Below are 24,148 nucleotides of genomic sequence, written 5' to 3' on the forward strand. Positions count from 1 at the left end.
AACTAAACCACAGCATACAAGTGTTATGACTGGGTAAGTATGTAGTGTTATGAGAAGATATAAAAAGGGTTCCTAACCTGACTTAAGAGTAGGGGTAGGGGTACTGATATAGGAAGGTGACCTGGAGAAAGTGGCATCTAATCCAAGACTTGAAAGATGATTCAGACTTAAGGAAGTAAAGAAGTGGGTAAGAGAAGAGAGATCCATTCAGACAGAGAAAATACCATGACTAAAGGTCCAATGATGAAAGAATACAGAATATTACATAAACTGAAAGACATTCAGTATAACAGAACAGAATGTGGGAGTGGAGAGAGGCAAGAGATACAGCTACAGAGGAAGGAAGGGACCAGGTCATCAGGGGCCTCCTAGGCAAAGGTAATAGAAAACATTTAAGGGTTTTAAGATGAGGTGTAAACTAATTCAATTTGCAGTTTAGGAAACATACTCCGGCTTACTTTGTAGTGAACAGAATGGAGACACATAGGACTAGAAACACAGGAAATAAACTAGGAGACTGTCACAGGAATCTAGGTAAATTGCAGTACTGTGGCCTGAAGTAGGGTAGTGGCATCTACTAGGTAGTAAGCCTAAAAGGGTCATATAAGATACAGATTGTCTAGGAATAAGGATCATGTGAGTGTTTCAAACTTCTCTCCAGCTGAAGCTCCCTTCTTCCTATCCCCATGCCACATTCTTTAACGTCTGCTATATATTATGCCCTTGTAGATGCTGGGAATACTAAGTAAGACATCTCTGCTCTCAAACTCTGTTTGCTAGAGCACAAAGATGAAAGACAAAACAAAACAAACAAATAAAATGGTTCCAATGAACCTAGGGGCAAGGACAGGAATAAAGACCCAGACATAGAGAATGGACTTGAGGACACGGGGAGGGGGAAGGGTAAGCTGTGACAAAGTGAGGGAGTAGCATGGACATATATACACTACCAAATGTAAAATAGTTAGCTAGTGGGAAGCAGCCACATAGCACAGGGAGATCAGCTTGGTGCTTTGTGACCACCTAGAGGAGTGGGATAGGGAGGGTGGGAGGGAGACGAGGGAGGAGATATGGGGATATATGTATATGTATAGCTGATTCACTTTGTTATACAGCAGCAACTAACACACCATTGTAAAGCAATTATACTCCAATAAAGATGTTAAAAAAAAAACCAATGTAGCAAGAAAAGAATGTGGTACATAGGGAACTATATGAACACATAAGACAGAATCCAATTCAGACAGGGAAAGGAGTAAAGGCTTCCTAGAAGTAGTAGGTAGTAGTAGATGGTATATGTTATAAAATGTCAAGATTATTTTTCCTTCTAAACTTGCCACACCCACATCCTCACCTCCAAACACTGCCTTACTCCTCAGTCAGGAAAAATAGAGAATTGCAATACGTAATTGTGTGTGTGTGTGTGTGTGTGTGTGTGTGTGTGTGTGTGAGAGAGAGAGAGACAGAGAGACAGAGAGACAGAGAGAGAGAGAGACAGAGAGATCTGAGTTTTTATGTTACCTGCTTTTATTTTAAAATGTGGGATAATGGAATCAGGTATATTTTCTCTCAAGACAAATGCTCACCAAATTGAGCTGTTTCATCTTTGAATGAACCTTAATTGATTTTTGTATATGGAATATTGTCTCACAAAAAAAAGAGGCTTCCCCACTTACTCCTTTCTAGCAAAGAAAAATCACCTCTAGAAAGTTTAAAAAAAACTTAATGATGCACTCCCCCCCCCGCCAAAAAAATAAAATATTACTTACCAATCAGCATAAAAATTTACTAAAGCAACATCAGCATTGTCTGAAATTGAAAAACAAAACCAAATAACCTAAGTTACTCATGCCTACATAATTATGACATAATTAAAGATATGGTTTTCATCATGGTCTTTTTTCCATTCTTAAAGGCTCACTAAAAATACACAGTAACTTATCTCTCACTCAGAAACCCATACAGAGAGTCATGGACAGCTTATATAATTTGTGGGAGTCCCTGTTCCTTTTCTCTGTATCGTCCTCCATCTTAATACCTCCACTGAATGAATATAAAATAAACAGAGAATCAAACCCAGATCAGGCAAGTAAGCTACTAAATAGCCTACTCTCATAAAAAGTGAAGTGGAGTGATTTGGATTTTAATAATCCATTTTTTGACCTTTCATATTCATGAATAACCAAGTTTTGCAAATAAAATCCTATTTCAGAGAATAGACTTGTATAACTAATCTATTTCTAAAACTCAGATGCCACCTAGTTGCAACAAGTAATCTACAAATAACAGTGTTGCATAAGATGTACCTTTTCTGGTTCCTACCCATTTAACAGTTATTCTCTGTTGTAAAATATAACAGTATTATTTGCATATCCAGATGTGAAGACATGAGAAAGATATATCTGTTCCTTTTGCCTAAACCTAACAAAGAGAAACTTAAATAAACTCAAGTACTCAGTACTCACACACACACACACACACACACACACACACACACACACACACACAGAAACCATACCCACAAAGATATTCTAGAATTTGAAAGATAAAAGGAGTGAAGATGATTTGCAAGTTTCAATTCTCTTTTTCCTTTGTTTACCTTCAAAGCACTTTTTATCTACTTGCCATTTACTTTAAAGCAGTGTTCACAAACTGTGATCCCTGGGACCAGAAGCACCAGCATCATGCTGGAACTTGTAGAAATGCAAATTCTTAGGCGGGGTCTAGCAATTCCTATCAGAAACTGGGGGCAGGCCTAGCAATACTGACAATAAGTCCTCCAGGTGACACTGATACAGGCTAAAGTTTATAGCACCATTTCTCTAAAGAGATCCCATAATATGGGAATAGACTTTCTAGCATTTAAAACCAGTTCCAAGAACACAAAACAATATATGATGGTCAATGAATAACTCCTTTTAACTCTTACTATTTTTAGTTTTGCTCAAACCAGTGGGTGAAATGGAATGCTTAAAAAAAAAAAAAGACATTATTTTCTTAAAACACTGTCTTAAAGACACTACATTTTCTTAAAACTCCTAAGTTGTGATTTTTCTATCAACCACGTCTTCACCTTCCCTCTACTACTTTTAAAAACAAGAAATGTTTTCCCCCAAGTTAACTGTATCTACAATCACATTGTCAGCAAACAAGCAAAACACTTATTGAACTTAATTGGACCAATGACAATAAAAGAGATCAGAGTAGGTGATTTAGTTAAAAGCTAAAAAAAAAAGACAAAAAAAAATTGTAGGCTGTGTCCTAAGGTCATTAACATGTAATACTGCACAGTGGAAACTGCTGGCCTCTAAGCAACAAAATACTCTGAATTGTTAAGAGTGGTATTCATGACAAGGCAAAGAAACAAAACAAGACTAAAAGCTTACTTGTAACACAGGAAAGTAGACTTACGCATTTTAAGAAACTTTACTAAAAACTAAAACCAAAAATGCTTAGTTAATTCCCTATACCATGGAATTAATCAGAATGCTGGCTCCTCAATTGTTCTAGATAACTGAGATTTTATTTTGTTTTTGTATATAAACTAACTCTTTAGAGAGAAGAAAGTATACTTTAAAAATATCAAGGTACTTACTTAAAATGTCATCTATATTCTCTGTATCAAGACTTGTTATTTCAGTTGTTACAGGGGTAAGAACCCAAGTTACCTGGAAATTTAAAAAATGTGAAATTAATAAATGTTTCCACAAAAGGCAAATAATGCTGAAAGTCTAAAAAGAAAAAGAAAATTTATGAATTAAGTTGGTTCCACTATTTAAAAAATTATCCATCAGTTGGTTTTAATCTTTATTATCTATTCTAACCCTTCACAAGATCAGTGAAGTAGAAGTACAATTTCTCAAGCCTAGAAACTGGTTCAATAGATTTCCTATACTTCTAAATACATAAAAGAGATTGTTTCCAAACAATTTTCAAAATTAAAAATGTACTCACTGTTTTAAATTAATATTCTCAACAAATTTATCTCTGGTGCCACAAGAAAAATTTTGCCAGATTATTAACAGTTTTGAAAGAATATAAAACCAAAAGCTAAGTCTGCTGATTCTATCCCACCATGTCTCTAAGACAGAACAAAATAATAAAAAGAACAATTCAAGAATGACTTTTCAAATTGTTAACCAAAAGCCCTTCTTGTCTGGTCTTCACTTACAGGTGGTTACGATGTGTTAGGTGAGAGGTTATTAAAAAGAGAGTTAAGAGCAATAAAGTGCATCCACTTTAACGTGTCTAAAACGCTAAGTTCAATTTTATCAAAACCTTAGTGTTTCTTAGTGTTCAAAGAAAATCTCAGCTTGCCATCTGCAAAACAAAGAAAAGGCACGATTTTAAACTAAACTAACAACTGCTTACTTATTTTAAAAAGTAATATTTAGTGTATTTTATTTTTAGGTTCCATCTTTAATACATTATGTGTTTTTTTGTGGGTTTTTGTTTTTTCTGCACTCAGAAAGTTTATTGTCTAATGGAGAAACAAGCATTAAGTTACAACAACAAAATCAAATAAATCGTGTATTGTCTCTAATGCAGTAAGTAGTTTGATAATATCTAATATAATGAGTGAAAGAGAGATGTTTCAGCATCATATTTGGTGGGACTGGTGAACAAGGCCATGAAAAATAAAATCAAGCAAGGAATGAATACATACAAAATCAGCATAGAGGATAAAGGTAGAAGCGCAAGTATTTAATTTCAAAAAGAGACACACATCTGCTTTGGCAGCAAGCTATAAGGAAAGGTTTGAAACTTACATTTGGCCCAAAAGTATAAACAGGATTACCCATGTTGATGTTGCTATTTGTTTTTTGTTTTTTAAAATTTTTATTGGACTATAGTTGATTTACAATGTTGTGTTAGTTTCAGGTGTACAGCAAAGTGAATCAGTTATACATATACATATATTCACTCTTTTTTAGATTCTTTTTCCATATAGGTCATTTCAGAGTACTGAGTAGAGTTATGCAGTAGGTCCTTATTAGTTATCTATTTTTTCGTTTCTCTCTCTTTTTTTTTGGCCATACCTCAGAGCACGCAGGATCTTAGTTCCCCCACCAGGGATAGAACCCATGCCCCCTGCAGTGGAAGCGTGGCATCCTAACCACTGAACCGCCAGGAAATTCCCTAGGTTTCTATTTTGTATATAGTAGTGTGTATATGTCAATCCCAATCTCTCAATTTATCCCCCACTACCCGGTAACCTTAAGTTTGTTTTCTACATCTGTGACTCTTTTTCTGTTTTGTAAATAAGTTCATTTGTACCATTTTTTTTGTTCCACATATAAGCAATATCATATGATATTTGTCTTTCTCTGTCTGACTTACTATACTGAGTGTGACAATCTCTAGGTCCATCCATGTTGCCGCAAATGGCATTATTTTGTTCTTTTTTTATGGCTGAGTAATATTCCATTGTATGTATGTACCACATCTTCTTTATTCATTCCTCTGTTGATGGACATTTAGGTTGCGCCCATTTGATGCCTGGACAGTTTTTTGCTCAATCCCGTTTATGTATGGAAATCCATTCGCTGAACCACTGCTCTTTATCAAGTGACAATTAACATTAGGCCCCAATCAAGGTACTGAAGACACTCCTCTGCCCACTCATTTCATGGACACTTTTGGTACTCACAACAGTTACAACTCAAAATTTTATAATTCACCAACAATTCAATTTCTGAATAGTATAAAGAGACATGTTGATGCTGGTAGGTAAATAAGCCCATCTAATTATTTGAAATATTGCTATAAATTCATTCTTTTCTTAGAAAAAAACCTAAGAATAATACCAGTCTTATTTTCAAGTTACCATAATAGTGTAGCCAATAGCTGACATTATTTCTGTTAGCAACCAGTAAATTATACTCTCCTAGAAGTAAGCTAGATAACTTAAAATCCCTGAATATTTTACTTCTATAACTAATTTCATTATTTTCAATACCTCAAAAATCAACTGGAAAGATCAGACTTCCCTCACTAGTCATTACTTACTACCCATACCTCAATTAACAGATCCTTCCCACATCAGTGTATGACCAGCTCTAGACAACTGTATAAACTGTCAGAAGATAAACTGAAGCGTATTAAGATGTTTAAGGGTTTATATGAGCAGAAATCAATTTGAAGCACACAGCATCCAATCTAGCAGATAGAAAGGAGCTCTAAGGAGCTGTACAAAATATCAGACTTTTATAGGCAGAGGGGAGCAGGAACAAGGACGTTATACTAGGCAAAAAAATTGGATTGGTTATTGCAAAGTTAATTTCCTTTAGAAGATGGCAGGGGTCTATCTGGCAGATTACCTAACATGTGCTGATCAGGAGACTCCTGATTGACTGCTTTAGATTCCATTTCTGGAAGAGCCTAAACTGTAACTTAAGCCTCAGTTTGGTGATGTGGGGCTTAGCATAAGCAACTCCATTTGGGGCCTGTTGTCTTGTTTCTAACAATTATATTGATAAAGGAAGATTTTAGAGTGGATTGTACGCTGAAGAAAAATTCAAGAAGACCACATAAAAATAAAGCAACAAAGTTGGCCATTATCAAACTCAAGTCATTAAATAACTTGACAGTCATTTACAATGTCTGCTACGTACTGAGGGCACAAATGCACAAGGCATAGCATTCATGCTCTATCTCAAGGAGCTCAAACTAGTGGTGGTGGTAAGGAGGGGAGAAAAAAGTGGTAAATACAGATATGATCGTGGCCTTCAGCTGTATAATCTAAGGAAGCCCATTTTTGAAGAGTTACTTACTGCCTATCAAAATACACGTTTCCAGGGAAGTATATTCTAAATGTAATTGCTTTTTACATGTTAGATAATGACAAAAATGAGGCACAATCAATTTGGCTGTATTAAACATAACCATTACGTAAGAAACATTGTGCTAATAAGCATGCAACTGGTAAGAAGAATTCTGTTAACAGCTGTGTTTAAGAGGGCCCAAAGCAAGAAAACTGTCTCTGACCCAATAATTTCTCCTCCCTGTAGGGTGTAAAAGAGGCAATTTATCATTAACATTTCTATTAATATGCAGTATGAAAGGAAAGACAAGTTGTTTATTTGAATTGTTAGCAAGCTCCACTAGTCTGACAAATCGTTTCTTTTCATGTCAGCCCCGGGCAGAAACAATATTCTCCTGGGGAAACACCTTTATGTGTCAAATGCTATAGTGCTTAAGTAAAATAAAGACAAGTAGCTCTAAACCAGGAAAGGAGGAGGGAAATCATTTAATTTTTAAATTTAGACTTGAAGTAAACTTTTAATTTTTTTTTAAAGAAACAACAAAAACCTACACAGAAATTTTCTGTAGATCTTAATAGTCATGGAGAATTTAGCCTCTAATGATGGAATATTACAACATATGTAAATATACAGACATAAACTTATGAAATATTTTACAAACTGGTCACTCTCTTCAGTTCATTAGCTCATTTTCTTGCCAAGAAAACCGAGAAGCATCTCCAATAATCTTCTATAATTCATTAGATAATTCCTTCCACATGCATTTATTGTACAAAATGTTAAACATTTCAGTCTGAGATATGTCTACTGATATGATCTTATATAAAAGGCACACAGTAAATAGTAAACACTGCACCCAAATTCATTAAAAAACAAATAAATAAAGTGAAAGGCTAGCTTTAAATAGGAGCTTCTTCAGACTCAGCAGATATAGAGAACAAACTAGTGGTTACCAGTGGGGGGCCTGGGGGGTAGGCAGGGCAATATAGGGGTGGGGGAGTGAGAGGTACAAGCTATTGGGTGTAAGATAGGCTCAAGGATGTACTGTACAACACAGGGAATATACCCAGTATTTTGTAGTAGCTGTAAATGGAAAGTAACCTTTAAAATTGTATAAATTTTTTTAAATTTAATAAATAAATAGGAGCTTCTTTAGCAAGTAAAGTATATTTTCTTCCATTAGATGGTTTTTAAACATTGAGATATCTTTGGGAACTAAAAAAGCTTTCCTTTCCTTTAATTTCCCTGTATCCTTCATGACCACCTAACTGGCTGGTGATGCCAGTGCACTAGCTGTATTTCCACAGCATTTTTTAAGCCACCCAGTAGCCAGCTGCTTTTCCCAAAATATGCCCCACAATTTTTCTGCTTCCTTCTCTTTGCATACATGGTCTCCTCTTTGCGGAATGTCCTCTTCTCCACTACTGCATAATCAATCCTTCAAGGATTGATTCCCTCTTCCATGATGCCTTATCTGGTTTTCCTGGTAGAAAATGCCTTTTCTTTCCCAAAAGCCAACCTACTCCATGAGGATAGAAAAAGGATAAATGTAGGTTAGGGAAGTGGGAGTTACTGCAAAATCAAAATTCTCTCTAAATTAGACATCAGTTTGAAACAAGATACAATGAAAAGTTGGTCACATGATTTTTAAAAAAAGTATTTTAGAAATAAATCTTGGGAAGATTTTTTACTATGCACTCTCTCTCAATGTTAGGTCAAACTTTAATTGTTACAATATTAACACATAAACATGCTATAATACGAACACATATAAAATGCTCTGGCATTCACTGCTAGGCCCCAGTGCTATTCCTCTTTTGAAAAAAACATTAGTTGAACAAGACACCAACCTAACAGGATCTTTAGAAGTACGAACTAACATCAATAATAACACATATTGGAAGCGAGTTATTAAAGCTCTCAGCATAATTTTTAAGATAAATAAATACATTTTCCTGGTACATTAAGACCATTCGAGTAGTTACCATTTGAATAGACCCTTAAAGGGGAGTACTATGACACTCTCTGAATCGATATCTCCCTTCAATCCAACCTGCCCACAGAGTCCAGACTAGTCTTTTCCAATGCTGCTTTGCATATATTGATTCCTCTGCCGCTAAAAAAACTCCAAGCGTTTTTCGCTGTCTACAGTATAAAAGCCTAACTCCTTAGCCTGCATGTAGGACCACTCACAAACTAGCCCACACTTGCCTTCCTAAATCACATGGTACTGCTCCCCGTCCATATTCTATACTCCAACTAACAAGAACTATAGTTAGAGTAACCATACTTTCTAGTTGGCCATATACTCTAGCTTGCTTGAGACAAACCCAGGATATGCCTGTTGCCCTGGAATATTATTAATAGCACCACTCTCTTTCAAAAGGGTCCCAGTTTGGGCAATAAATTATATATATGGTCACCCTATTTGCAGTAGACTCTTGGCAACTGAGAGGAACCATAACAATCTCTTCACAAATTCTAAATTATTAATAAGCATATAGTGTCCTCCCATATAACATGTGGTAAAATGCGAATGGAATGAGAATGAATAGAGAAAAATAAAGATGGACCAAGATATGAATGCTAAGCTACACCAATCACTAGCCTCAGTCATTGACTTAAAACATTAGGCTCTTAGGAAGGGAATAAAATCAGTAACTCAGAAAAATTACTACATGACCCTTCAAGGGTCACTCACAAATGGTCCAAATCCTCTAAGTTACAAATCCAAGAATGCAAGGGGTCTTAGTACTTGCAATTCCTAGAATGTGTCATCTTAGTCTCTTGCCTCCATACTTGGCTCATGTAGTTTCCTCTGCTTGAAACAGCTAGGAAAACTTATCTAGTTTTCAAGACCCAATTCAAATGCTATCTTTTCTATGAAGCCTTTCCTGATGGTCCCAGACAAGAGTGATTAACTTCTCTCTCTGAACCTCCAGAGCACTTTCTTAGGGTGTTAACATATTATTTTTCACACAGATTATTTGTGCCATCTTACCTCCTCTAGGAGACTCTGAGTACCTTGAAAGTAGAGACTGTTCCTTATTCAATTTTGTACCCCACATATCACCTACTACAGTACCCTACCAGTACACAATGAGCACTCAAATATGTACTAAGTGAATGAATGGGTGGATTATGGTAATAAACTAAGAATTTAGAGGGAGGGTGTTAGAAGTAAGAAATAGGGGAAAGGGGTTCAGAAATGGGAATAGTCAATAAATATTTTTTACATGTTTGAGGAAAATAAGATTATCAATAGGAATGAAGTCTGTATTAAAATTTGTTTTTAATAATGTAATGATGAAAAGCACAATACTAGGTGATGATTCATAGACTCAGATTTAGAGGGAATCTCAGAAGTGATCTTCCCACCCACTGCAGAAACCCCTCTACATTGCTGTCTAAGAGCCGTCACGAATTCCCAGCAATACCTTCTTCCAGTCCCCCCAGCTATTCCTTGGCATGACTTCCAGACATTTCAGCACATAGAATACCCTCACTTAAAAATAGCCATGCTACGTTAGTGGATAAAATCCAATACGTCTTGTATTGTTCCACTGTAAGGTTGTTAATTCAGTCATGAAAATAAATGATTTCAGACTTTCAGGACCAGAAGCTAATAAAGTACCAGGAAGAAGAGGTTATTAAATATGATTTCTGATAGCAAGATTTACAGTCACAAAAGCATTTGCTAGGCCTTACTTTAAGTGTTTTATTAGAATATCTTAGTATAAATGAGTTTAGAAAACAGAAAGTATTTCCGGTGAGTTTGTTTGTTTTAAAACTCAATACTTAAAACCTTGTATTCAAATGGTGGTCCCTGAACCAGCAGCACTGGCATCACCTAGGCGTCTGTGAGAAATGCAGGCCCCACCCCAGACCTACTGAAACAGAATCTCCATTTTTATAAGATCCCCAAGTGATTCCTATGCATATTAAGTACCACTGCCTTAGAGAACAAAACTCTTGACTCTACAAGCATGTAAATTCATTTTAAACTTTGTACAATGTTTTTGGTCCTCAAATATGAATACAGTAATACTCATTCGTGAGAATTCTGTATTGAGATGCGTAATACTGTGATTTTAGAAAAACGTGGAATCTAAAATCTCATTAGAAATCTACATTGATGTTAATTTTTCAAAGTATACTGCCTTCTGCTTGAATAGATATTTCTACACTAAAATTATTGGCAAAAAATAGAAGCTTCAATAGAGGATGTTTCCTTCCCTACGGCATTACTGTTCTCAACTGCCATTACATCTGCTAGGAGCTCTGCAGTAACAGCTTAGTGTATTTTTGCTAAATCTATCATTTACCTGCCTTTCTGCTGGGAGATTCTCAAAGCCCTTTACAAACTATGTCTCTTCTATAGCAAGAAATAAGTAATGTACCAGGCAACAGCTCCCTTCTATTTCTAATCCAGATTGACAAATCAGCCTCCCACCTGAAGTCCCAATGCCATGGGACCCAGGCAGCTTCTCCTCCCTGGGGCCACTACTCTCACTCTCAGTTTTGCATTAAGCTGGCAGGCAGCAGAAGCACAGAGGTCTGCAGTTAGCTGCAAGGAGCTAAGAGATATGAAAGGTCCCCAGAGAAAGGCTGACAGGCACTGTATTGAAGCTGAGTATCAATCAAGGCACATCTCACTGTTAGTATTCCCAGAAGCATTATAATGAACCAGAAGTTCAAAGAGAGGGGAAAAATAGGACTAAGTATAGAATAGCACTGGAAAGCCACTTTAACCCTTAAATTGCTCAGTGATACAACCTTCCTATAATATCAGGGCAACCCATTTTGGACAAGTCAGAACCAATCTGCTTTTATAAAGAAACATTAAAACAGTCACAACCTTCTTCATTAAATAACTCAAAATATGGTGGGCACAGACATGTTTGGGAAAACAAATTCTATGCAAAAACAAATAATTCAAAAATGAATAATATAACCCCTAAAATCAAATTCTGCCAGTAAAAACAACCATAGAAAATACAAAGAAAAAAATTGTTGCAATTCATTTTCTTGTATATTAGTTACTAATCATGCACGGATTTCCATTAAAAATTGATGTTGTCTGTGTTTTGTTCTTCACTGTATCCTAAAAATGGGATGAATTAATTTACCTGGAATAGACAGTGCACTTCTCCAACCTTCAGGAAAGGATGCTCTTATTACAAAAAGTTCTTCACAACTGGGAATGAGCTTCTCAGTGTGTGGAAAGGATTTTTCTGTTAAAACGACCATCTCACTAAAACTCAGACCTAGCAATGAAAGTACTAACAAAGCACAGGAACTGGGAGAAAATTCAAGATGAGAATTGTTTTCTTCTTTTTCTGAACACCCTCTGGGACCCAGGGCTACGGGGCGGGGGGGGTCGGGGGGGGATGTGTGAGACAATGTTCCATTCATCACTGTCTCCCGATTAGTACCCAGCACTGGATCTTCTGAGTAATAGTCCAGAACAAACATTCATACATATATGCCAAGAGAAAATTATGACTGCCCGCCTTGTGCTACACTGTAATTCTTCCCCAGGGTGCCTGATGAAAGTAAGTTCCCTTAAGAGAGTCTAAAAACATGTTGGTACATGCATTCTTTTGTTAGGTCATTCCACAAATCTTTCACTGAGTCATCTATTACATGCTAGGCACTGTCCTAGGCACTGGGGAAAGGGGTGTGAATAACATTATATAGATATTTATATTACACCTGGCAATATCATCAAACTTAACAATTTCACTTTCATATTAAAAAAGAGAAAGAGAAGATTCTCTCTCAAGTATTTTAATTTAAGAGCCACCATAATTCCTGCAAAGTCATGATCTATTCCCAAAAGATAACTGCTGGGCACTGAACAATGAGAATTACACAGTATGTCATACTCCCTTTTTGCGTAGGTTTCAAGAAGCCTTGAGTTAATCTTAATGTGGAACAACTGCATCAACACTGTCACTGAACAATCTTAACATCTCTGAAAGTGGGACAACCACATATTATCACTTCTTTTTTCTTTCTTCCTGTTTTCTTGGGATATGATTGACATACAGCACTGTGTAAGTGTTAGGCGTACAGCATAATCATTGGATGTATACACTCATGAAATTATTACCACAGTAAGTTTAGTAAATATCCATCATCTCATGTAGAAACAAAATAAAAGAAAAAGAAAAAAATATATTTTCCTGTGATGAGAATGATTAGGATTTACTTTCATTACAACTTTCATATAGCATTCAGCAGTGTTAATTATATATTAATGCTTCTTGATAGGATGCAATAGGAAATAAAAAGTACCACTTATTAAGTAATCTTAACCCCCCAAAACTGAACCTGACCACAATCTAATCAAGCCCAAGAACTAGTGTATAGGAAACAATGAATACAGAGGAACATGTAAAATGACACCATGAGGATGCAAGAAGCTATGTCAAAATAAAGGGAATTTTATAGGAAAAATGACAGCCTATCTTCATTTGGGCTCCCGCCAGAAGTGGATCCCTGAGACAAGTGGTAAAGTACAAGCAGTTTATTTGGGAGAAAAAGGAAGGACCCATAGAAAAATGAGGAAGTAGGATGGGAAAGACAGCGAATATATAATATAATATAGTGAAATAAATACCAGTGTTTTCACTTATGTAATTTAAATTCTTTAACTCTCTTATTTACCAGATTCTGCTGGTAGCATATGCATTTCTACAATGCAGAAAATGAATATGAAGGAAATATCTCCTACATATGTCAAAGAATGCTTTTATTTCACTATTAAACATGTGAACTTGACTTTTTTTTGGTGAGTCAACAGTCTTCAGTGAAAAACTGTTCTTCAGTGAAACCTCTGGTTTCCTACTTTCTATATTCATTTGGTTCTAGAATGAACTCGGGCTTTCTAGTTTCTTATTCTTCAGTACTATGTTCTAGGGTAAAAATATTTTTATTACCAAATCCAAGGATGATTCCATTATTATATAGGCCTAATGTATTAATCCACTGCTTACTTTAAAAACATGTTATCTTAATAACTGTCCTGTTACTTCTAACCAAACCAATTCTAAATGTCAATCAGAAGTAGTCCTCGAAAGGCCATATACTTTTTTTTTAATTTTTTAATTAATTTATTTTTGGTTGCATTGGGTCTTCATTGCTGTGCGCAGGCTTCCTCTAGTTGCATCGAGCGGGGGGCTACTCTTTGTTGCAGTGTGCGGTCTTCTCATTGCGGTGACTTCTCTTGTTGTGGAGCATGGGCTCTAGGCGTGCAGGCTTCAGTAGTCATGGCACGCGGGCTCGGTAGTTTGGGCTCGAGGGCTCTAGAGTGCAGGCTCAGTAGTTGTGGCGCACGGGCTTAGTTGCTCCATGGCATGTGGGATCTTCCTGGACCAGGGAATTGAACCCATGTCCCCTGCATTGGCAGGCAGATTCTTAACCACTGCGCCACCAGGGAAGCCCTGAAAGGGCATATACTTGCTGAGACATCTAAACTAATTAAATAATCATTAGAAGAGAGACTCTTTAATGCTGCCTCATATGCCACATACTGTTTTAATTAACTTTGTAAAGCAAATGGGTTTGTCTTTCCCTCATTTGGTCTAAACCCCCCCGAGAGATGATCTCAAAGCTTTCATATATATTAAGGGTCATTATCTCATGACCTCCATCACTACCATGTAGTATGTGTCTACCAAAATATTAATCAGGAAATGACCGTGGTTTGCTAAAAGGAAATCTGAATTTAGGAATCTATCTCCTTTGTGCATTTTTGTCTCCCTTTTCTTAACTGCCATGAGATAGAGGTAAAGAAAGAAGGAAAAAGCATTGGCATAATTAGGAATTACAAACATTAGAAATGAATGAGGGGACATCACTACAGATCTCATGGACATTAAAAGGATAATCAAGGAATATTAACAACAACTCTATGCCCACAAATATGATAACCTAGATGAAATGGACCAATTCCTCAAATGACACAACCTACCAAAACTCACACAAGAAGAAACAGACTATCTAAATAGATCTATACCTATTAAAGAAATTGAATCAATAATTAATAACCTTCCAAAACAGAAAGCACCAGGCACAGATGGGTTCACTGGTGAATTTTACCAAACATTTAAGGAAGAAATTATACCTGTTCTCTACAATCTCTTTCAGAAGACAGAAGCAGAGGGAATATTTCCTAACACATTCTATGAAGCCAGTATTACCTTAATACCAAAACCAGACAAAAACATTGCAAGAAAATAAAACTACAAACCAATATCTCTCATGAGCATAGATGCAAAAATCCTCCAAAAGATATCAGTAAATCGAATCTAACAGTGAATAGAAAGAATTATACACCATGACCAAGTGGGATTTACCCCAGGTATGCAAGGCCAGTTCAACATTTGAAAATCATTTAATGTAATCTACCACATCAATGAGCTAAAGAAGAAAAGTCATATGATCATATCAATACATGCAGAAAATGCATTTGACAAAATCCAATACCTACTCATGATAAAAACTCTCAGTAAACTAGGAATAGAGGGGAACTTCTACAACTTGTTAATGAACATACAAAAAGCTTACAGCTAACATCATACTTAATGGTGAAAACCTTGAAGCATTCCCACTGAGATCAGTTATAAGGCAAGGATGTCTCCTCACACCATTGTTTTTCAAGATCATACTGGATATCCTACCTAATGTGATAAGATAAGAAAGGGAAATAAAACATGCAGACTGGGAAGGAAAAAATAAAACTGTCTTTGTTTGCAGATGACATGATAATCTATGTAGAAATTCAAAACAAATGACAAAAAAACTGCTGGAACAAATAAACGATTATAGCAAGGCTGCAGAATACAATGTTGATATACAAAAGTTAGTTGCTTTCCTAAATCAATAAACAAGATAAATATGAAATTCAAGACACAGCATCACATTGGCACGTGCCCCCCATAATGAAACACTTAGTATAAATCTAACAAAATATGTACAAGATCTATATGAGGAAAATTTCAAAATTCTGATGAACAAAATCAAGGAAGAACCAAATACATGGACAGTTATTCCATGTTCATGTACAGGAAAACTCAAAATTGTCGAGAGGTCAATTCTTCCCAACTTGACCTACAGAGTTAATGCAAACCCAATCAAGTTCCCGGCAAGTTATTTTATGGATATTGAGAAAATAATTCTAAAGTTTATAGACAAAGGCAAAAGATCCAGAATAGCCAACATAACATTGAAGGACAAGAACAAAATCGGAGGACTAACACCACAGATTCAAGACTAACTATAATGCCACAGTAATCTAGACAGTGTGGTATTGGCAAAAGATCAATGGAAATACACAAATAGATCAATGGAAAAGAATAGACAGCCCAGAGACAGAGCCAGATAAATAGAACCAACTGGTCTTTGATGAAGGAACAAAGGCAATACAATGGAGAAAAGACAGCCTTTTCAACAATGGTGCTGTAACAAACTGGACATGCAAAAAAATGAATGTAGACACAGACCATACACCTTTCACAAAAAATAACTCAAAATAGATCACTAACCTAAATGTAAAACACAAAACTATAAAACTCCTAGAAGATAACATAGGAGAAAATCTAGATGACCTTAGGTTTGGAGATGACTTTTTAGATACAACAACAAAGGCATGATCCATGAAGGAATGAATTGATAAGCTGGACATCATTAAAATTAAAATTTTCTGCTCTGCAAAAATTTTATTTTACTTTACTTTTTTTTTTTTTTTTTTTTTTTTTTTTGCGGTGCGCGGGCCTCTCACTGCTGTGGCCTCTCCCGTTGCTGAGCACAGGCTCCAGACGCGCAGGCTCAGCGGCCATGGCTCACGGGCCCAGCCGCTCCGCGGCATGTGGGATCCTCCCGGACCGGGGCACGAACCCGTGTCCCCTGCATCGGCAGGCGGACTTTCAACCACTGTGCCACCAGGGAAGCCCCTACTTTACTATTTTTAAGTAAATTTTATTTTGCCAATGAAGTGTAGTTTTTATACTGTTTTACTCATTTACTTGGTAGAGACTGCACAATGTTTAATGAACAAAGGGATTAACCAAGTAACTTTAAAATTCTTCCATGTTTAGACATTCTACAATTCTTTGAGACCTCAAGAGAAGCCCAACTACTTAAAGCTGGGAGAGGACATGAATGACATTTACTTTGCTGTTAGAAGGCATTTTCTGAAATCTTTGCTTGGGGACTAGAACTCAAATTATGACAGTGAAAAGGATCACTTTTAAATAGAAAAAACATATAATTCATCAAACAGCAATAATTCTAGAGAGCTTCCACCCCGAAAAAGACTTGAGAAGAACACTTGGCCTGCCTTAGGACAAACTAGCAAGTAAAAAAGTGACAAATCAATTCACAATCAAATTAAGAGAATGAGTCACCATTGGATTCATTTAAAAAGAGAGAAAAAGGCAAGTTTCAGTCAACCAAAGTTCACATTCTCTATCCTTGCAAGAAGGAGTATAATTTTCCTATTTATCATAAGTAAAATGAACGCAGCAGTTCCGATGAACATTTTGTTTTCAGTAATTCAAAACAATAAAGTTTTCAGATAAAGCATCTATGTAGGCTAGATAGTCTTCTAAATGGAACTCTCTCAGTAGTCAAAGAAATAACCAAATGTGAAGGCCACAAAAATATATTTCGTAATTTTGAATTTTGTTTTCAACATCACGAGATGTAAAGAGAGCACTGAAAAACAGGTCTATAAACTACAAAGATTACTCAGCTATAAATTATAAGTATTATTTTTTAACTTCTTATCATTACCTTTGTCAATTCCTCAATTCCTATCAGCCTCTCTGGCCTCTATTTTATTAGGTCAAAATAGTACTTATTTAGAATTACAAAGTGAAGGGGGCACTAGTTTATCTGATTGAATAATACCCTCCCCTCCTACCTCGTGCAGGACTCTCCTTGACAGCATCCTTGGCAGAATGACCATTTAGCCTTCAATTGAACACTAGCTATTATAGAGAACTCACAGGATGAACCAATACACTTTAAAGTGGAAGTTTTACCCTACTGGGCTGAACATCTGTTCACCTTTACCTTCTACACATTCATCACAATTCTATCATGTACAGCTCACCAGGAATATATCCACCTGCTCTCCCACAAGCTCACCGAAGTCCTTCGATGAGAGCCTATGGGGATGGAAGCACTGAACCAGGTAGGACCTGCAGGGAATAAAAGGCACATTCTGTCCTTCAAGAAATTCATGACCATGCATGAAAAGTTAGCCTACCAGATGTATGACGCAAGTACTGTAAGGCTTACAGAAAAATTTAGAGAGAGGGCCGAAAAAAGGCAGAGAATGCTGCATCGGTTAAATGAGCAGAGTAGTTTCTATAGATGAAGTAAGTGAAGAGAAAGCCTGGCTAAGGAAGTTCGTGTAGTGCAGTAGTGGGAGATGAAGCTGGAAGGTTAGGTTGGGGCCAGAATGTTAAGGAAAAAACCAAGGTGTTAGCAGAGTAAGTATAATACCCTTGAAAGCCAGATAGAAGAACTGATATCTGCTGTAGCAGAAAGTAAGAAGCCATGGGAGACTTCTCAGTAAGGGGGGAGCACTAATCTTTAAGTCTTGAAATTACTGTGCTTCTCCCTTTACTGGGGAGAAGTAAGACTATACAGCTAAGAGAGTGAAATGGTAATACAAGGAAGGAAGGGAAACAAGGGCCTGGACTGAGGTGGGGAGATTTGGAGAAACTTTCAAAAGAAAGACAAATGGGTCATGGTGACAAACTAAAGGGCTGCAAAAGTCAATGAGCCAAAGCTATAAACCTAGGTGACTAGAGGAACTGAAAGGAGAGTAAGACTATTTTAGAGAAAGAATTACTATGCAGTTATTGATCTACTTCAATTTCATTAGTTATATGCCTTGCCCAGTCAATGAGAAGACAGCTGACAGAAGATGAATTGCCTTCTACCAACTAGCAGAAAGAGTCTGGAAACTGTATTTGACTACTTTTCACACCAAGGACTAAAACACCAAGAAAGCAACTGCGCCCAAGGCACTAACAAAACACTAAAAGACTCCCAAGCTACTCCAGTCTTTGGAGGCAATAGGTAAAGCTGTGAGTTAAAAGGACTGGATGACAAGATGTGATGGGAAGGGAGAAAAGAAGCTCTTAGTACATTTACCTCCTTACTGTCCTTCTGTCACTTAAATGTAGGCCATTTCCCTTTCTCCAGCCAGTGAGGGGGAGGGGGGACAGAAAGAGGAACAGAGAAAGAGAGAAACAGAGTGAACCACTGGAGCATAAGAGAAGCAGGCGGAACACTATTTCAAGAAGAAACAGGGTACTTAGAGTGAAATGTTGTAAGGGTGTAAGTGAGAGACTTACCAAAGGGTAGTCTAATTCACAATTAGGAGGCTACTCTGACCTAGGGAACACATCACAATCATCATTTTTAAACAGTTAAATCATGTCTGGTAGCCACCAGTAAGGCAGACACCCGCTCCTCTACTTAAAACACTTTCAATCTACAAATTTAAAATTTGTTTTCACAAGATGCAAATCAAACAAAATCACATAGGCCCTGCCTGCCACCAACAGATGAAATTAGCCATTCCTTGTATGATGTGTCACTCTGGACTTATGAACTAGGTATAACAAACATCATTTCAGAAGCTAAGCAGAAAGAGAAATCTTTCTTTATACTTTTTAATGATTTCCAGCAAAAAAAAAAAAAAAGGGACACATTCACATTTATTTGGCTTGTGTGAATGATACTGACTTTAATTACCTAAAACAACTTACTGATAGGAATTACCCCAGTCCTAACAATGGGATAATAAACTTTGATAGTAATACAAGTGTCCTGTATTTCTCTTAGAAGAAAATGTGCCCAGAAGACACCCTTGTTCCTTAAACTAAAAACCATTTAAACAACCTGAATAAAAGTGCATTTTAAGCCATTAAGAAAATATTTTCTATCCCATCTTTAGACTATTCAGGGATATTTATTAACTTAGTACTTCAAAGTAATATTCCAAAATAGTATACTCTTGGAAAATCAACTCATGTAGGAATATAGACAAACTCTCTGCTAATTTCCTCATATATCACAATCTATTTTGCATTAGAAATAACAGCTAAAGATGATCAAGGGAAGTTAGTACCACTGTACATGTAAGTATTCCCCAAATAGTGTAAGCTAAGAAAGACTTACATTAAGGCATCAAACACTATACTTTGAGTACAATTAACTACTTCAGTGATGGTTTCTCTTGCCTCATGGGCCAAATGAGAAAAAGAAGACTGAAAATCTGATTATTTTGCTACAGAATATTGGATACTTCTCAGAATTAAAAGCTAACCAAGTACCCATCTTCCCAATGGAAGGGGTTTGTAGATGTATTCATGAGATTAGAAAAGGAAAACCGTACAATGAGCTTTTCTTGATCCAAGCTGAAATTCTCATTATAAACTACCTTATATGCCAATAGGTTCTTACCAAATACCTTCATCACAGTATCTAAATTCAAGAAGATCTGTTATATCCTCAGTTTTCATCAAATCTATAAGCAGATTTAGATTAACGGCCAAAACTTACTAAAAGTAGTAGATATCATACATGCTTATGTGTAAATAACTTCACACCTCACTGGAAGCAATATTTAAGGGATAACTATGGTATATGTAAGTTAAGCTTATAGGAACATATGAAACTATATAACCAGCAATTTGAAATCTTCCACACTTACACAAATAGGATTTTTACGTTTGCATCTTTTCAGTGACCAAAATATGCTATAATCATCTTCTCTTCCCTAACTAAATTCTACTAGAGAAAGATTATATATTTCTAAAGAACCGTCATCATTTTCCAAATATCTAGTCAACTACAACAGTCAGGGATGTATTTTTTGAATGTACAAAGTAAAAGAAATGATGCCTTTCTATGTGGAGCAAATGATACCTTTCAAATAGCAAAGCATAACGCATGTTTCCTACTTTCATTTATACCACTTACAGGAATTTATTTGCTTTTGTATTAAAGGTAGAAATGCATATCAAGTTAGATTTTTATTTTTATCAATCACAGTTACATTTGTCACTATTTTGATAAGACTATGCTATAACTTACCAGGGGAAAGAGACAAGTTGATAAGCACTTTAAGAAACCACTAATATTTAGAATCAGACTTTTAAAATAAAAAGCCTCATCCATTTACTCATTTCAGAAGGTCAAAAAGGCACTAGAAGCAGAGAGAGATTGTCAGAACAAGCGCAATCCTCCTCCAAGGCACTTCTTCCATTTTATAATGACGACTCTATCCACTTGGCAACCTTTCCTTCTCTATTCATTACCTTACAAAACAAAAATCTCTTCTATACGCCAGACATGATGCAAAGTACTTAATATATATTATATCTTAATCTTACAACCTTGCAAAATAATTATCCCCACTTGCAAAATAGGAAATTGGAGGGTCAGAAAGATAAAGAAATTTGCTTAATATCACACAGCTACAAAGAGGTAGAACCAAGAATGAACTAGGTCTTTCCAGCTTCAAAGTCACTCTACTTCTACTATTGTCAGTTATCCCGGAAATTCAGACCCTAGAACTATTTCCATAATGCATCAACTCTCCCTGAAAGGGATGAACTACATTGCATATCTAGGCTTCTGGGGGAAAAAAAAAATCTGAGTAACAAACATACGTTTGAAGCACACAAGAATATTTCAGTGTAACAACATATATATTTACTATTTACAAACACATATCTCTTTTACATCATCACATCAACTCTTGAAGCTGAAGTAGGAATTATATTATCCCTATTTTATAAATGAGGAAAATGAAAGTATGCAGTATGTGACATATAGTATATGCAAATATTTGCTAAAGGATTAAGACTCAAATAGGCTAAGTGACTTGTGCAAACTAGTGGCAGAACAGGGTTCAAACCCAGGTCTCTCTTAATTCTAAAACCAGTGGTCTGTACAACAAAATACAACTGTTTCCATAAACTATTTTCATCATTATATACTGAATTTAAGTACAAAACTAAGTAAAGTTATAAACAGAACTAGACAGATAATTTATTCACTTCATGGTCACATTTTTAAGCTGTTTTTGTTAGTATAATACTGACAGTGCAATTATCACCAGAAGACCACAGGGGGCTGGAAGCTAGTCACGCCAGCTCATTATTTCAGTGCACACAATTTTAATACCACAGGGTGGACAATTTGAAGGTTACCCAAAACAGCAAATGTATTCAATCATTCATTCACTCACTGATTCCTTCATCTAAACAACATTTATTGAACACCTATGATGGACAGAAGTCGGAAAAGTTTAAGTGCCTACAACGTACCATGGACACGTTCATAAACAGTCTCATTTTGTCTTCCCAGAATTCTTCAAAAGAGGGCTGTATCCTCATTTGAAAGGTGAGAAAAAGGAAGCTCAGAAGGGTTAAATAACTTTCTAAAGTTAAGTGGTCAAGCTCAGTGCCATTTCCAAGTTCTATGAGTACAAGCACAGGTATACACACAGGCATCATCTTCTGTTCCCACGTAGCTGGCAGTCTACCACTCTACACCACGACCAAACAAGAGTGAGAGCCCAACCCTACATTGTTCAAAACGTACGTTTTACTGTTAAAAGTCCTTTCAATATGCACACAAAAGAACTGGAAGGATATTCATTAAAATGTTATCAGTGGTAGGGATATGTACTTTTTTTCTTCATTATGCTTTTCTGTACCATGAAAGTATACTGCTTTCAGGAATCAAAAAATATGTCAGGAAATCTTTTGTTTTCACAGTTTAAGTTATTACAACTGCAGGTTGTGACCCATCCTGTCACACATAGGGAATATTTTGAAAATAGCAAACTGGGGGAACACTGGGGTAAGCAGCCAAGGCAACTCCCAGCAGAGCCAACTGGGCCAGGGCTGAGGAGATCAATATTACCAGCAACCCTGTTATGGAGTTCTACCTTACTGGGTCACATCAGCGATTTTAGAAAACAAGAAAAAAGAAAACATCAGCAAACAACATACATAGTAAGTACAGTTTTGGAAATTGTGTTTTAGCTACATGGTCTTTTTTGGCCCAGCCACGTGGCATGCAGGATCTTAGTAGAAGTGCGAAGTCCTAACCACTGGACCGCCGGGGAATTCTCAACTTAATCTTCTAATACGCTGCACCTTCTTCACAGCATGACAGCTATACTGCCCTCCTTGCTGCTCCTTGAATATGCCTGTGACACTGAGGAACTTTGCACTGGCTAATGCCCTTGCCTGGAAGGTTCTTCCCCCCAAGAAATCCAAATGACTAACTTCCTCACCTAGTTCAAGGCTCACCTTCTTGGTGATGCTTACAAACTCCCACTCCCCTGGGCATTCCTGATCCTCCTTACCCTAGCTGTACCTTTTCTTTTTTCCATACGCGCAATAAATTATTATTAAGCACTTAACCCGTGTAAGGTATTGTACTAGAAACTAAGATCTAAGAATAAGAACGCGTGATACCTTTTTAACGCTTTTTGTTCCACAAAATCATAGAAGCATGCAAACAACACCTCCTATAAGTCAGACACAAAACCTGTATTATTCCTCAGAGGTTAACAGGCAAGATAACAAAGGTGAAAAGCAGCAGATCCAAGATTTGAGCCCACATCTCTGACTCCTAAATTAAATATTCTCCTAAAAGTCTTCTCTTTAGTTGATATATTTTCAAGTTATTATTAATGGAAAATATTGGGTGGGCCAAAAGGTTCATTTGGTTTTTTCCATAAGATGGCTCTAGTAGCACTTAGTTGTCTTCAACTTCATTCAAAACAATTTTGTTAGATTGTATTGTGACAGCTATCATATCAGCGTGCATTTTAAAAAAGACATCAAAATTGGTAAGTTTTTGTGTAGCCTTTTTAATATTGAAGATGCAAGAAAAAAAGCAACATTTTTGGCATATTATGCTTTATTATTTCAAGAAAGGTAAAAACGCAACTGAAATGCACAAAAACATTTGTGTAATGTATGGAGAAGGTGCTGTGACTGATTGAACGTGTCAAAAGTGGTTTGCGAAGTTTTGTGCTGGAGATTTCTCACTGGACGATGCTCCATGGTTGGGTAGACCAGTTGAAGTTGATAGCGATCAAATCGAAACAATAATTGATAACAATCTTCTTATACCACACAAGAGATAGCCGACATACTCAAAATATCCAAATCAAGCGTTAAAAATCATTTACACCAGCTTGGTTACGTTCAGCGCTTTGATGTTTGGGTTCCACGTAAGTTAAGCGGAAAAAAACCTTCTTGACTGTATTTCCACATGTGATTCTCTACTGAAACATCATGTAAATGTTCCGTTTTTAAAACAAATTGTGA

At 36.4% G+C, this 24,148-nt stretch overlaps 1 protein-coding gene across 2 annotated transcripts in view; it reads right to left on the bottom strand.

The window, feature by feature from the left end:
• The window catches only part of ERP44 (endoplasmic reticulum protein 44), an 87,927-nt gene that overhangs the window by 51,892 nt on the left and 11,887 nt on the right, over positions 1–24,148 (bottom strand). Inside the window, exons 2-3 of one of the 2 annotated variants that reach the window (XM_079705719.1) lie at positions 3,596–3,668; positions 1,770–1,809 (exon numbers count right to left, since the gene is read on the bottom strand). The exons of the other annotated variant lie outside the window; for it this stretch is intronic. Coding sequence (XP_079561845.1) covers positions 1,770–1,809; positions 3,596–3,668 — 113 coding nt within the window. The remainder of the gene's footprint in view (positions 1–1,769; positions 1,810–3,595; positions 3,669–24,148) is intronic. 2 annotated transcript variants of the gene reach the window in all.

Source organism: Hyperoodon ampullatus (assembly GCF_949752795.1).
Source record: "Hyperoodon ampullatus genome assembly, chromosome: 6".
Classification (NCBI taxonomy): Eukaryota; Metazoa; Chordata; class Mammalia; order Artiodactyla; family Ziphiidae; genus Hyperoodon; species Hyperoodon ampullatus.